This window comes from Leptonychotes weddellii, chromosome 4, assembly GCF_054177405.1.
Source record: "Leptonychotes weddellii isolate Sample4059 chromosome 4, ASM5417740v2, whole genome shotgun sequence".
NCBI classification, from domain to species: Eukaryota; Metazoa; Chordata; class Mammalia; order Carnivora; family Phocidae; genus Leptonychotes; species Leptonychotes weddellii.
In genome coordinates, this window is record NC_138372.1 from 113,211,280 (window position 1) to 113,225,114 (window position 13,835).

Genomic DNA, 13,835 nt, shown 5'->3' on the forward strand with positions numbered 1-13,835 from the left:
CCAAAGCCTTGTCATCTGCCCACCATCATCCTTCCAACGATGGCGGCTCCAGTGAACTTCCTTACGTGAAAGTGCTAGTTCTCCTTTGAATCCTCGTGTCACCTGACAACTCATTGAGAACTGTCGTCACCGGCCATATGTGCTGCATGTGTGGCTTCAGCATCTCCTGTCTTACTTACTTTAAAGACCATTTATTTGAGAGAGAGAGAGAGAGAGCACATGAGCGGGAGGGGCAGAGGGAGAGGGAATCTCTAGCAGACTTCCTGCTGAGGCTCGATCCCACGACCCTAAGATCATGACCTGAGCTGAAAACAAGAGTCTGATGATCAACCGACCGCGCCACCTGGGCGCCTCCTGTCTTACTTACTTTAATCAAAGACAGAACCTCTCTTATTCACTGTTATTTATTATACCGTGTTTTACAATGAAAAACTATTAAGCAATTACTATTAAAGTTATTCTCTGCAGAGATGTTTAGCACAAACTAATAGCTAACATTAAAAACATTTTTACCAGACACATCGGGAAGCAGGATGATCTCACATAATTCCCAACACAGCCCCGTGTGGCACATGCTGATATTAACTCCATTTTACATGTGAAAAGGCTGAGGCCACAGGAGTTACATAATTTACCTGTGAAGCCAGGTGGTCTGGCTCACGGTTTCTCTCTTAACCATTGTACTATCCCAATTTCTACATGAAAAGGATTTTAACAAATATGTAAGAGTTAATTATTCCTAGAGATTTAATATGATATAACACAGATTAACCAGCTTTACCATTTCATTTACTTTTAGCTTCAAAGGATACCAGTAGACTGTTCAATAGGAACCTGTGGTTTTTCTCCAGTGGGAAATTACAGATCTAAAAATACTTTCTTACCTCAATTTCTAGTTATCAGATAATTAAAATTACCCTCTGAGTCTCCCTCTAGGTTAAACTAGAAATTTTAAATGTAAATTTAGAGTTAAATAAGTCCTTTTTACTGATTCTGAGAGGGGGAAAAAGTATTTTGTCTCTTGTACTCTTTCTGAAATCTATAATTTGTCCATATTCATATACAAACCTTTTACACATTCTTTCCTTCGACATTGATCATTATCAAGCACTTACCAGGTGTGGTGGCCAGTGCTGAGCTCTGCAGGGGAGACAGGGTGCCGGTCCCCTCCGGGGAAGCTCAGACTGCAGCTGATGAGTTATAATTGAAAGCTACCAGAAAGATTTAAAAGGCAGAGATCATGAAACAGGACCTTGTCTCTATCAGCACATTAACTACAGACATGCCACCTCAAATAGATAATGATGAATTTTTTTTTTAAAGATTTTACTTTTTTATTTGACAGAGAGAGGTAGAGAGAGAGAGAGCACAAGCAGGGGGAGAGAGAGAAGGCTCCCTACCGAGGAGGGAGCCCGATGCGGGACTCGATCCCAGGACCCTGGGATCACTACCTGAGCCAAAGGCAGTAGATTAACCAACTGAGCCACCCAGGTGCCCCGATAATGACGAATTTTAAGTGTGGTTTGACTCCTAGTTTTCTACCTTCAGATTAAAAAAAAAAAAATCATTCAGGATCAGCCTATACGGCTTCAGAGATTTTGAAATACGATTGAATTTAAATTTTTCTAAAGTGTAAGATAAAATATGAGTCGAACCAGATTTATCTTTCTCGTCATTTTCTCTAAGACCTATCAGTAAGTCTAACTGTGGCATGACACGTGTATCTGATAAGAACTGGCAGGGCGATGACAAATGCACGCCCAAAGTGACGTGTGCCTCCTTCTTCCCAGCGACTGCAACAGCAACAGGAATTCCATTGCCTCCTTCACCAGCATCTGCAGCAGCCAGTGCAGCTCCTACTTTCACAGCGATGAGATGGACTCAGGTGCGTTTGCTGAGGCGTGCGTCCTTTCTGCTCCCTGTCCTCTGGGGGATACCTCTCAGGGATTACACTGTGTGATCGACCTGCATTTTCACCTCGTATCAGTCAGCCTTGGCAGCCACATGTGCTGGATGAAGTCAACGTCCCAATCCCCTTGTGAAAAGAGTGAATTAAAAAGAGACGAGAGAAACAAATGAAGTCTGATCTTAATACCTATTTTAGGAGTTTTCATGGTACTACAAGGAGGCTAGGTACACAGGAAACAGGTTGTACTAAAACATGAGGGGTTGTTGACTGTGTGAGGAGGCGGGTCGGGCTTTGAACCTGAGGACTTCTGAGACAGTAGGTGCACGGGGAGCCGAATGATGAGGAAAACACTGACTGATAGAAAGATCTTACAGATATCTTATCTGGGGTGTGTTAAGAACAAAGACTTCGCATCCGATTAGGACACATCTTCATTTTGAAATATGCAGTTTATTTCAACTATTTAACAGTTAGGAAACTGCACTGTTTGAAAAAATCATTGACATAAGATATATATTGTTTTTTCCTGTGAGGCACTCTGCTCCCACCTCTATTTCAAAGAGCAATCATCTGATATCCTAATTGCTATTAAGTCCTTTGGAATTCTTTATCTGATCAAGAGAACATGATGGAATAAGAGTGCGTGTTTAATTATTATTTTTTAGTTTTATTTATATTAAAATATTTTAGTATATTAAACAAAGACGGATGATTTATTTTTTTATATCTAGGTGATGAGCTCCCCCTCAGCGTTCGCATTTCTCATGATAAACAGGACAAGATACATAGCTGCCTGGAGCATCTTTTCAGCCAGGTATGATTGGGACAATTATGGGTTTTTTTTTTTTTCCACAGATCAAACTGTCAGGAATCCCTTTTTCGGACATAGTAAAAAGAGCTTAGAATAAGAACGGAAAGGCCTCAGTCTGTCCCTCCATCCCCTTCACCTCAATTTCCACAATTTAAAAGGCAATAAATATTCTTTAGCCAACGAACCCAAAGGATTGTTGTGACTGTCAAATATTTTATGGTTCTTGGAAGAAGTACAGTTATAAAAACAGAAGTTATTCTTTTTATTATTTGTTTCTTTGTAGGTTTTCGGAATTCTTTATGACACTTCTTGCTTAACTTTATTCCTAGTTTCAAGAAGGTCAAGATTCTCTTGGTGTTTGTGTTGGTGTTTTGCATTTTTTAAAAAGAATTATATCCATAACCAAAATTCCTAGTGTAAAAGCTTTTACTGCTTTGAAAAGGATTATGATGACTTTTAGGGTTTTTAAAAATAACTCTAGAAATCTTCTTTTATAAAATGAATATATTGAGTATATTTATATCTTATATTAATATATGATGGGATAGTAAGAAATTTTGCAAGTGTTAGTGAGTTTATTCCAATATTTTATTTAAAGATAGATTTTGCAAGCATCATGAGATTGCAAAAATAATTGTGGCTTTAAGACAAAAATATTTCACAAGATTTACTCTTGGAAATGTATATTACTTATTGTGAGAAGTATGTAACTTTCAGAAATCTCTGCTGTTATGGTAGGTGGATTCTATTACCAACCTCCTAAAAGGGCAAGCTGTTGTAAGGGCCTTTGAGCAAACCAACTACCTCACACCAGGTCAAGGATTACAAGGTAAGATTTAAAAAATCACTATTATAAGCAATCGGGAAACAAAGGAGGGAAATAATACAGTCATGAAATAAAAGCATAGTGTAAGAGGAAAATGGCTGCTCATGTTTCATAATTCCCTTTATATTAATTCTATTTTGATCATTTTTGAATATATATAAAAAGTCAGTATAGGAGCTTTTAAATTTCTTTGCAAGTTTAAAATGTGCAATGCCTGTAGGGACCAGAATAAATAGGAATGAGTTAATTGAAGAGATATAAGTGTGGCATATGTGTGAAGTGTTTCAGCTTTTGCTGAAACCAGCATAATGCCTACTTGGTTGTAGCCCATTGGTTGGGGGAAGGGGTCTCGGGAATGTGCTTTTGGCAAACAGAACAGCCAAACAGAACAACATCTAGAGCTGCCACTTTCTGACATCTAGTTTCGGACGTTGAAAATAGAGTTTTTATCTAAATTTGCTCCTTTGTTTCAATGTTTGTAAGAAAATAATAAGGTTAGTCTTTCTTTTTTAGATTTAACCAATTTTCTCCTGTAATATAACTAGAGAAAGTACCACCATGCTAATAACCCAGGACATCAGGAATGAAAGAGGATGCTGAAGCTCACAGATTTGTTAACTGTTTGGTAAATGGTTGAAACTTACAAGAGATTTTCTGTATTTATTTAGAATTTCAGCAGGAAATGGAACCAAAGCTGAGTTGTCCAAAAAGGTTAAGGCTTCACATCAAACAAGACCCTTGGAATCTTCCCAGCAGTGTCCGGAATCTTGCTCAGAACATCAGAAAATTTGTTGAAGGTCAGGACGAAAAGCAAAGAATATTGCATAGTATCAGCAATAATCATTTAAAACCAAAAGTTCGGTAATGCCCTGATTACTTTTTGCAGTGTTTCATATTATGAGGAAAATCAAAGAATTGGCAAGGGTGAGGGAGGAAGGAAGCAAAAGAAAATAGGATTTTAGAGCCTTATGTTCCAAGGATCTAAATGATGTACACTGTTATCATGGAGAATATTCTCAGTGAATAAAATAAGGGCTCATACTTGGGAGGACGTGGAATGTGGAGAGTTTCATATTTTATAAGATGAAACAATCTCAGCAAAATTTCTAAAGGAGTCCCGAAAGTCATGAAGCTAAGTTTTATGGGAAGCCTAAAAAATTAATTGTGAATCTGTGAGAATCAAAATAATAGGATAGCTTATATCATTGGTTTATAAGTTTCGTATTTGTCTAAGTTTATTGTTATTAACTATCATGACATTGTTTACTCAACATCCTCTAATTGATACAATCTGCAGCTGGAGATACAACATTTCAGGACAATTCTAGTGCATCTGATTACATGTTGTTTAGGGTCAGGGTACTAAGTAGAAAATTCTGAGACTTTCCAAAACAGATATGGTGGAAAAGATGAAATGAGAAATTTGTTTAATGTTTCAAAATGCCTAATTCAGTGATTTTCTTCCCAGCATTAGACCAGTGGCTGGCGATGTCTGGAGATATTTTTCGGTTGTGACAATTGTGGGGTTGCCACTGGCATCGAGTGTGTAGAGGCCAGGGATGCTGTGCAACGTTCTGCAGCGTACAGGACAGTCCCTCACAGCAAAGAATTATTTGGCCCAAAATGTCAATAGTGCTGAGGTTAAGAAACCTCCACAATAAATAAGTATATGCCTGCATTTAAATTTTTATTCCTCAGCCGTTTGTATGTCACTTGCATGTGGTAAGTAGTACTCAGCAGAATTACAGCATGCCCCCAGTCACTGCCATCTTTTTTAGGGTAAATTAGAGAGAGTTGTATACTTTGCTGACGAAAGACAGCTCTTAAATCTGGTAGAGTCTGAGCCTGTGACATAACTCTTTTGGGCCTCGGTTTCTTCATTTACCAAATGACAGAGATATGTATAGGTTCTGTGATTAGTAAGTCTTCTGCCTCGAAATATAATCAAATATAGCAGCTTAGATACTTATTAGGGATCAGTAGAGGAAAGGTTTGTACAGATACGGAAAACTCCAAATAAATCACGGCAATTCTATTGTGTGAAAAAATCTTTCGTTTTTGACACTGGATTTCTTGGCTACATTTTTATTTTATAGCTAAATATAATGGTTACTGGGGCGCCTGGGTGGCTCAGTTGGTTAAGCCACTGCCTTCGGCTCAGGTCATGATCCTGGAGTCCCTGAATCGAGTCCCGCATCGGGCTCCCTGCTCAGTGGGGAGCCTGCTTCTCCCTCTGACCCTACCCCCCTCTCATGCTCTCTCTCAAATAAATAAACAAAATCTTTTAAATAAATAAATAAATATAATGGTTACTTGTGATAGATTATAACGTCATATTTAATGAAAAGTCTGAATTTAGAACCTCCCAAAGTAATGAATAAAAAAAATGATAAATACATTTTGTAAAGACTGCTTGGTTTAAGGAATTTAAACATATATTTTACTGAGTAAAAAGTTTTTGTTTTTATCTTTTTGTAGAATAAGTGCCAGTATCATAACACTCCTAGGAATTATAATTCGTGAATCTAAATGCACTTGTTTTCTCTACCCCTGAAACTAATCATACACTATGTGTTAACTAACTTGAATTTAAATAAAATCTTTAAAAATATATAAATGCATTTGTTCTCATCATCTTTGAGGGGTTTTTTTACATTATAATTGTTTTCAGAGTAAATGCAATATCAGTTAAGAACAGAGAAATCTTGAAACCTTTTCTTGTTTTGTTTTTTGAGGAGCTTTATCTTTAAGATATAAACTTTTTCTAATGCAGGATAAAAAGCTTAATTTTTTTTAGAGAAACTTTTTTATCTTTTTATTTTATTTTATTATGTTATGTTAATCACCATACATTACATCATTAGTTTTTGATGTAGTGTTCCATGATTCATTGTTTGCGTATAACACCCAGTGCTCCATTCAATGTGTGCCCTCTTTAATAAGCTTAATTTTTAATGGTATTTGTTTTAAAAATCTTACATTTTCATCTTAAGTCCCGCTTTTATACCCTCAATACCTCACTCAAATCACAAGAAGCAGCTGTAGGAATGAGAACTATTTACACATATTGATTGATGTATATTGTGAATATGGATGCCACTCTTGGTCAGGGATGCCCAACAGCTGGCTGAGTGTGGTTGGGTTTGCTGAGTGTATTCCAGTGAATGGTGTGGGGAGGGCTCTTTGCAGAATTTAAGTTACAAACCTGGTTGCAAGTTTTAGTGAGATGCAGTTATTCTTTGCATAAGTGCTGTGATTGTCACTATGTTAAGTGAGTCTTTAAAAAATGATTAATCACTAGTTCAGCCCGATGGACTGTCAAGGAAGAGGTCATGCTGTCATTTCCTGGTCATCCGTGTGTTGTCTGGTCCTATTATACAGGATGGAAGCAGCAGCATTGAGATCCTTGTAATCAACTGCTTGTTGTATTAGAAGTAACCTCACCAATTCATTATGAATTTATTCTATTCAACTTAAAGTAATTTTCATTCTATTTCCCAATTGTCTTTATATAGGGAATTGTTTAATGAAGGGTTAGGTCTTGGCTAGCAATTCAACATAATGTCGCCTTGCCAGAATTTCGTGGTTTATATATGTAGCTGGGATAACCCCATTCTCATGTTTCTGTAGGGGAGGAAAAAAGTAGTGTCTTTTTTTCCTTCTACCCTTCTAGATTCTTTGGCTGGGCTCTATAAATTAGTCAGACTAAAGACAAATTAACAAGGGAAACACATAAATTTATTTAATATGTTTTACATGATACAGGAGCCTTTGTAAGGAAATGAAGACCAGAAGAAATGGTCAAACCTGAGTGCTTTTATACTAGAGTATAAGCTTTTATACTAGAGTATAAGTATAAGCTAAGAGTAGAAAGCTTTGGAAAAATGTGATAGGACGAAAGGGTATGTGCTAAGGGTAGTGAACTAGAGAAACTTAGCAAAGCCTGTTCCTCTCAGTGTCCCTCTATCATTGGAAATAAGGAAGCTCCTTTCCTCTGGGATTGGGAGGGCACTTCTCACAAAAGGGTTTTATGACCAGTTTCAGGGGAGTTGGGGGAGGTCAGAGAGTCCTCCATACACCTGCTGTTTATCAGATTCCTTCAGCTTAAAATTTTCAGTATGCCAAATTGCCATATTTGGGGGTAGCATGTTCTGAACCTCATCATTCGTTCATCTCTGAGTTCGAAATACCCTATCAAATATATACCAAATGGTATCAAAATATAATAATTCTATGATCTTTATATAGGAAGCACTGTTACAGTGCCATTCCTAAGCTACATCACACTGTGTAATTCATGTGTTCATATCATAGCTTGCCAAACTGAGGGTAGAGGAGAGCAGAAAACACAGTGCGCTGAATGGGGGTTAGATTCATTTTGTCGTGTCACTAAACACTAAGACAATGCCTGCCGCCTGCTTCATCACTACACTAAATTATGGTCTCAAATTATCAGCCAACTGAAGATGTTTTTACTTGATTAGCACACTGTGATACTGTGTTTTATATAAGAAATATATATTTGGTGTTTGTCCCCTTTCCTGGCACAGACTTCCTGAAACTCTTGGAATTTCTTATGATGAGAACTATAAAGGTATCTTTTGTTATGCCAGTGAGGTGACTTTTGGAAAACTTCTCAGAATGGGCGCTGGTTGCCAAGGAAGCCAACCATGTGATTAGAGGGTTGGAACTTTCAGTCCCACCCCCAGCTTCTGGGAGTGGAGAGGGGTTGGAGATTGAGTTCAGACACCAATGACCAATGATTTAATCAGTCGTGCCCATGTAATGAAGCCTCCAGAAGATCCCAAAAGGATAAGATTCAGAGAGCTTCCATGTTGGTTCTAGAAGAGTGGTGCATGTAGAGAGCATGGAAGTGCACCATTTCCCCATGCATTACCCAGTGCCTCTTCCATCTGGCTCCTGAGCTATATCCTTTTACCATAAATGGATGATTTAGTAGGTAAAATGTTTCTCAGAGTTCTGTGAGCCACTGTAGCAAATTAATCAAATGTAAGAGAGAGTCACTGAAACCTCCAATCTGTAGCCAGTTAGTCAGAAGCATAGATGACTTGTAGTTGGCACCTGAAGTGTGTGTGTGGTGGGGGGCAGTCTTGTGGAACTGAGCCCTTACCCTGTGAGATCTGATGCTATCTCCAGGTAGATAATGCCAGAATTGAGTTGAATTATAGGATACCCAGATGGTGTTAGACAATTGCTTGGTGGTGTGGGGAAAAAAACACACATTGGAACTGGTGATAGAATTGGACCCACCATCACCTTAAATTCAAATGTTTATTAGTAAACACATTTTCAATTCTTGCCCCCTACAAAAGTTGTACTCTTTCAAAATCTCCCATTGTTTCAGCAGCTTATATTTTTTTTTTCATTTTTTTCCCTCTGCCTTTGTCCCAAATACCCTAAAGAACTTCTTCCTTTTTTTTTTTTTTTTAAATCAAAAGTCTCCAGTTTTCCCCTTTTTCTTCTTACTTACCTCAGTAATTGGAACAGCTTTCTGGATAATCCCCCATCTCTGTCTTTTCTGATTTATATGTTACTATATACTATATTCAACTTCCTAAAATATTATGTTCATTTTAGTACCCTGCCCCAGAACCATACAGTGATTTTTGTTAGATAAGTCTAAACTCATCAATCTGATGTTGGATGCTGTTTTTCAATGAGGCTTTCTAATTGTATCCCAATCTCAGTCTCTAAATGATATAATAAAATCTTTTCTATGCTAGATTGTTGGATATTTGGTATTCATTCTTTACTATATTCTCTTGCTAGCACTCTTTCCCACTCTTAGGATATGTACCTACTCCCTTGACATTGTAACTTTAAAAAATGTTTAAAAACATTTTCAAGACTCAGAATTCTATACCAACTTTTTAGGTGGATTCAGATTACAATAATAACAGTGCTTCACAGATACACAGCATGTTAAATAATTTTCCAAGGCTTTTAATATATATCCCCATTTATTTTTCATACACAGGCCTATAAAATAGATAAGATAGGTGTTATCATCACTTATGAATGAGCACCTTGAAACTCAAAAGTATGGTTGACCATTGAACAGCATAAAGGTTAGGGGCACTGACTCCCTGCATAGTCAAAAACCTGTGTATAGTTTTTGACTCCCCCAAAACCTCACTACCAAACTCACTGCTGACCAGAGCCTTACTGATAACATAAACAATCAGTTAATACATATTTTGTATATTATATGTATCCTATATTATATTCTTTCAATAAAGGAAGCTAGAGAAAAGAAAATGTTAAGAAAATCATGAAGAAAAGAAAAATACATTTACAGTACTATACTGTGTTTATAGAAAAAATTCCACATATGAGTGGACCCATGCAGTTCAAACCTGTGTTGTTCAAGGGTCAACTATGGTTTAGCCATTTTCTGAAGACCACAAAGCTAGTACAGGAGTACCCCATTATCCACTGTTTTGCTTTCCTTGGTTTCAGTTACTCTTAGTCAACAACAGTCCAGAAGGAGATGATCCTCTTTCTGACTTATTGTCAGAAGGTCAGTAGTAGCCTAACTCCTTGTCACAATGCCTACATCATTCCCCTCACTTCATCTCATCACACAGGCATTTTATCATTTCACATCATCACAAGAAGGATGAGTATGGTACAATAAGATATTTTGAGAGAGACCACATTCACGTAACTTTTAATACAGTATATTATTATAATTATTCTATTTTATTATTAGTTCTTGTTGTTAATCTCTTACTGTGCCTAATTTGTAAATTAAACTTTGTCATAGGTATACGTATGTACAGGAAAAACCATAGTATATATAGGGTTTGGTACTATCCATGGTTTCAGGCACCCACTGGGGGTCTTGGAATGTCCCACATAGATAAAGGGGGATGACTGTAGCAGATAGGTCTTGTGACTCTTCGTCCAGGGTACTTTCCTGCCTCTGAAATTCTCTTGTTCTTGTGTTCTCACTTATAAAATGTAATGTCCTCTCAAGTATCTCCTATATTTCTTATCAGGTAATTTTGTCACTCTGACTCTATTGTGAACCTGTTTGGATTAGGATGCAACTTAACCTTTTTTATTTCCCATAATCTTGGACACATAGAGAAGCTCTGTATGTTTTTATATTTACTTATTGCTAGTAAGCTATTTACCAATTAGAAGTAAAGCAATGAGTATGAAGTTAATACACATCATTTAGCAAACATTTGTGATTGTTCTTGTTTGGAGATAGGTTGGGAAGAAGAGTATTTGGAACTATTTAGTATTGTTCTGCCCTTTAGGGCAGTTCTTGACTTATAGATTGGAAAGGAAGTCTAGAGAGAGAGATTATATATGTATAATATATACCCTGTGTATATTACATATATATATGTATACACATATACACATGCTATATAATCTCTAAGTATAATCTGTATAATTACATATAATTTATAATTCTAATATATAATGAACAATATGATATGTATAATTATATATAAAGATTATAAAATGCATATATAATCTTTAAGAGTTTAAGTAACTAAGAAAAAATACTGTTTGAGAGCTTATTGATCAAGACCCTAATACCTATAGGAGTTTAGAGAACACCATGCAAACTACAGCAGTTAAGGATGACTTAACAGAGGTAGCAGGATTTGAATGGTGTTTCACAGGCTAATTCAATTCAGAACTGTAAGAAATTTTAGCATCTTGAGCAATGGATAGAATTTATATAGACAAATAGGAAGAATAGCATGTCAAGTAAACGGGATTTTTATTATCTAATATAGTAAGATTGTGCTAATTTTTACACAGTTAAAATGTGGTGCTAGTGACAGAAGAAGACTGAACAACTAACTGTTAATGTTTTCTTTTTCTGCAGAGGTAAAGTGTAGGATACTCCTGGCTCTTCTTGAATATTCAGGTAATATTTTTCATTATTTTTACTATTTGAAATTATTGTGGTCCATGACCTTAGAAATCTCATGATACCAATGCAATGCCTTCAACAAATTAGATGGAAATACAGTCCCTACTTTCTCTAAAATCTTGCAAAGATTTAAGAAAATACTTAGTTTTAATAAAAACATAAAAACATGCTCATCTTCAATTATAGGTACAAACATGGAAATGTATATAAGTATTTATATAGAATATAATTAAAAAGGAGAAAGGAAGCAGGTTTGGGTAAAGTTAATTGTGCAAATGGGATTTATTGTGGAACTATGTCTAACTTTTGTTTATGAACAAGGATGTAGGTGGGCTCAGATTCAAGGGGTGGAAAAGCAGACCTGTACTTTGGAAGCAGGAGTCTTTTACAATCTACCACACCTGGAAAATTTAAATTATAAGTGAATGAATGAGTCAAGTTAACCAGAGGGCTTCTTTTTGTTTGTTGGCCGGTTTTTGCTTTAATTAAACACGTAGTTGTCTTGCTTTTTTGACTGAGTAATAATAATAACAAAAATATCTTACTTTTTTTAGTTTTACTAATAACCACACAGTTGATAGACCTCATATTTATGGATTTCCTTGGGTCCTCACAGTCACTCTATGAGAATATTATTATCTTTCTACAGGTTTAAAAGTGAAGAAATTAACATTCAAGCTGATTAATAATATTAACTAGAAATGGTATTCATTCAACACATATTTTTGAGCATCTGAAAGATTAGATGCTTGATTGAGTAAATGCATAAATAGTAGGTGGCAGATGAAATTCAAACTTAGTTATGGCAATTCCAGAAGTGGTCCTGGAATGCATTGCTGTATTAATTAATATTCAGATGGCTATTCTTATAGATCCTTATTTTGATTTCAATTTTATTTTTCTATTCCTGTGATAAGTCCCTTTTTCCTACTTTATTTACTCACTTTTTTTCCCTCGTTTACATAGGATGGCACCAGAATGTAGCCAAATTACTCTATATTGTTGGCTGCAGAATTATGCTCTCCACTTGAAAAGGGTAGATTGTGTCTGCTAAATATTATTTTTAACTCACCTCTATTCCTTTTTTTTTTTTTTAAAGATTTTATTTATTTATTTGAGAGAGAATGAGAGAGAGCACATGAGAGGGAGGAGGGTCCGAGAGAGAAGCAGACTCCCTGCCGAGCAGGGAGCCCGATGCGGGACTCGATCCTGGGACTCCAGGATCATGACCTGAGCCGAAGGCAGTCGCTTAACCAACTGAGCCACCCAGGCGCCCAACTCACCTCTATTCCTATCCTTCTCTCTCTCTAATCTCTCTTTTATCTCTCTGTTGTTATTTTTTTATTATTATTTTCTTTTCCCTACAGTCGCAGAATAATGACTGGGATTACTTGTGTGTCTATTATTCTTTTTAGACCAACTATGGAATTTGAGCTTTTTAAACCGCGGAGAGTAAATAAAGTGTTACTATTTTAAAACATGTTTGTAGAAGGTGAGTTTAAGTAGGTGCTCAAATACTGGAATGAAACAGAAGCCTTTGATAAGTAAAACATCCATTTCTTTTGAGTGTATTCCCACTACAAGAGAATTCTTACTCTGCAAAAACAATAAACAATAAACAAACTGTCACCAAAAAACAGCTCCCTGCTTTTCTTCTTTTGCTAGAAGCTGGAAGCAGTTGTTGTTGATCCTGCCGTAGTTCTTATTGATAAAAATGAGGAATGAGAATAGTTTTGGGGAAGGATGGACACTCGTGAATTTCGAACAGCTGTATAATTAAAAGAGACTTGTCAGTTTTTCTTGGGAGTTTGCTTATATTGGTGTGTTTATTCATCATATGGTTCCTTCCCTGGTCAGCAATAGAACTGAAACCCCACTCAGTGCCAGGCACCCTGCTAGATGCTGGAGAAAAGAAAAATCACAATAACAATACTGTGCAATTTCACTTTGCTAACTAAGCCATTTATCTTTATATCTCATTTATCTTTATTGCAGATCTAAGTAGAAATAACCCATAATATATAAAGGAATCTGATACCTAGGATTATATGGTTTAAAATGAGTGGAATGGGTAGATGAAAGCAGATTATATGTCTCTAGGTCCATGAGCACCATTCACATTATATGCTACTTCCTCTGTCCTTGATGTGCTGATGGTCTCTTGGGGAACCCAAACATGTAAACAAACTCCCACACTGCTGAGTGATGAGCCATCTAGTATAAGGATGTCCCCTGGACCGTGATGGCAGAGCAGGAACTCCATAATACCTACGGAAGGAGAAAGGAAATTTCTCAAGGGTAGTTAATATTTCGGTGGTTCAGTGGGTTCCAGTAGTTCAAGGAGTTGACTCTTTTTTTTTTTTTTTTT

At 36.4% G+C, this 13,835-nt stretch overlaps 1 protein-coding gene across 3 annotated transcripts in view; it reads left to right on the forward strand.

Moving 5' to 3' along the window:
• Positions 1 to 13,835, forward strand: part of LOC102733166 (phosphatidylinositol 3,4,5-trisphosphate-dependent Rac exchanger 2 protein) — a 197,125-nt gene that overhangs the window by 178,442 nt on the left and 4,848 nt on the right. For all 3 annotated transcript variants that reach the window (XM_081816086.1, XM_081816084.1, XM_081816085.1), the window contains 5 exons: positions 1,791 to 1,885; positions 2,641 to 2,723; positions 3,459 to 3,549; positions 4,215 to 4,343; positions 11,420 to 11,461. In XM_081816086.1, coding sequence (XP_081672212.1) covers positions 1,791 to 1,885; positions 2,641 to 2,723; positions 3,459 to 3,549; positions 4,215 to 4,343; positions 11,420 to 11,461 — 440 coding nt within the window. The remainder of the gene's footprint in view (positions 1 to 1,790; positions 1,886 to 2,640; positions 2,724 to 3,458; positions 3,550 to 4,214; positions 4,344 to 11,419; positions 11,462 to 13,835) is intronic.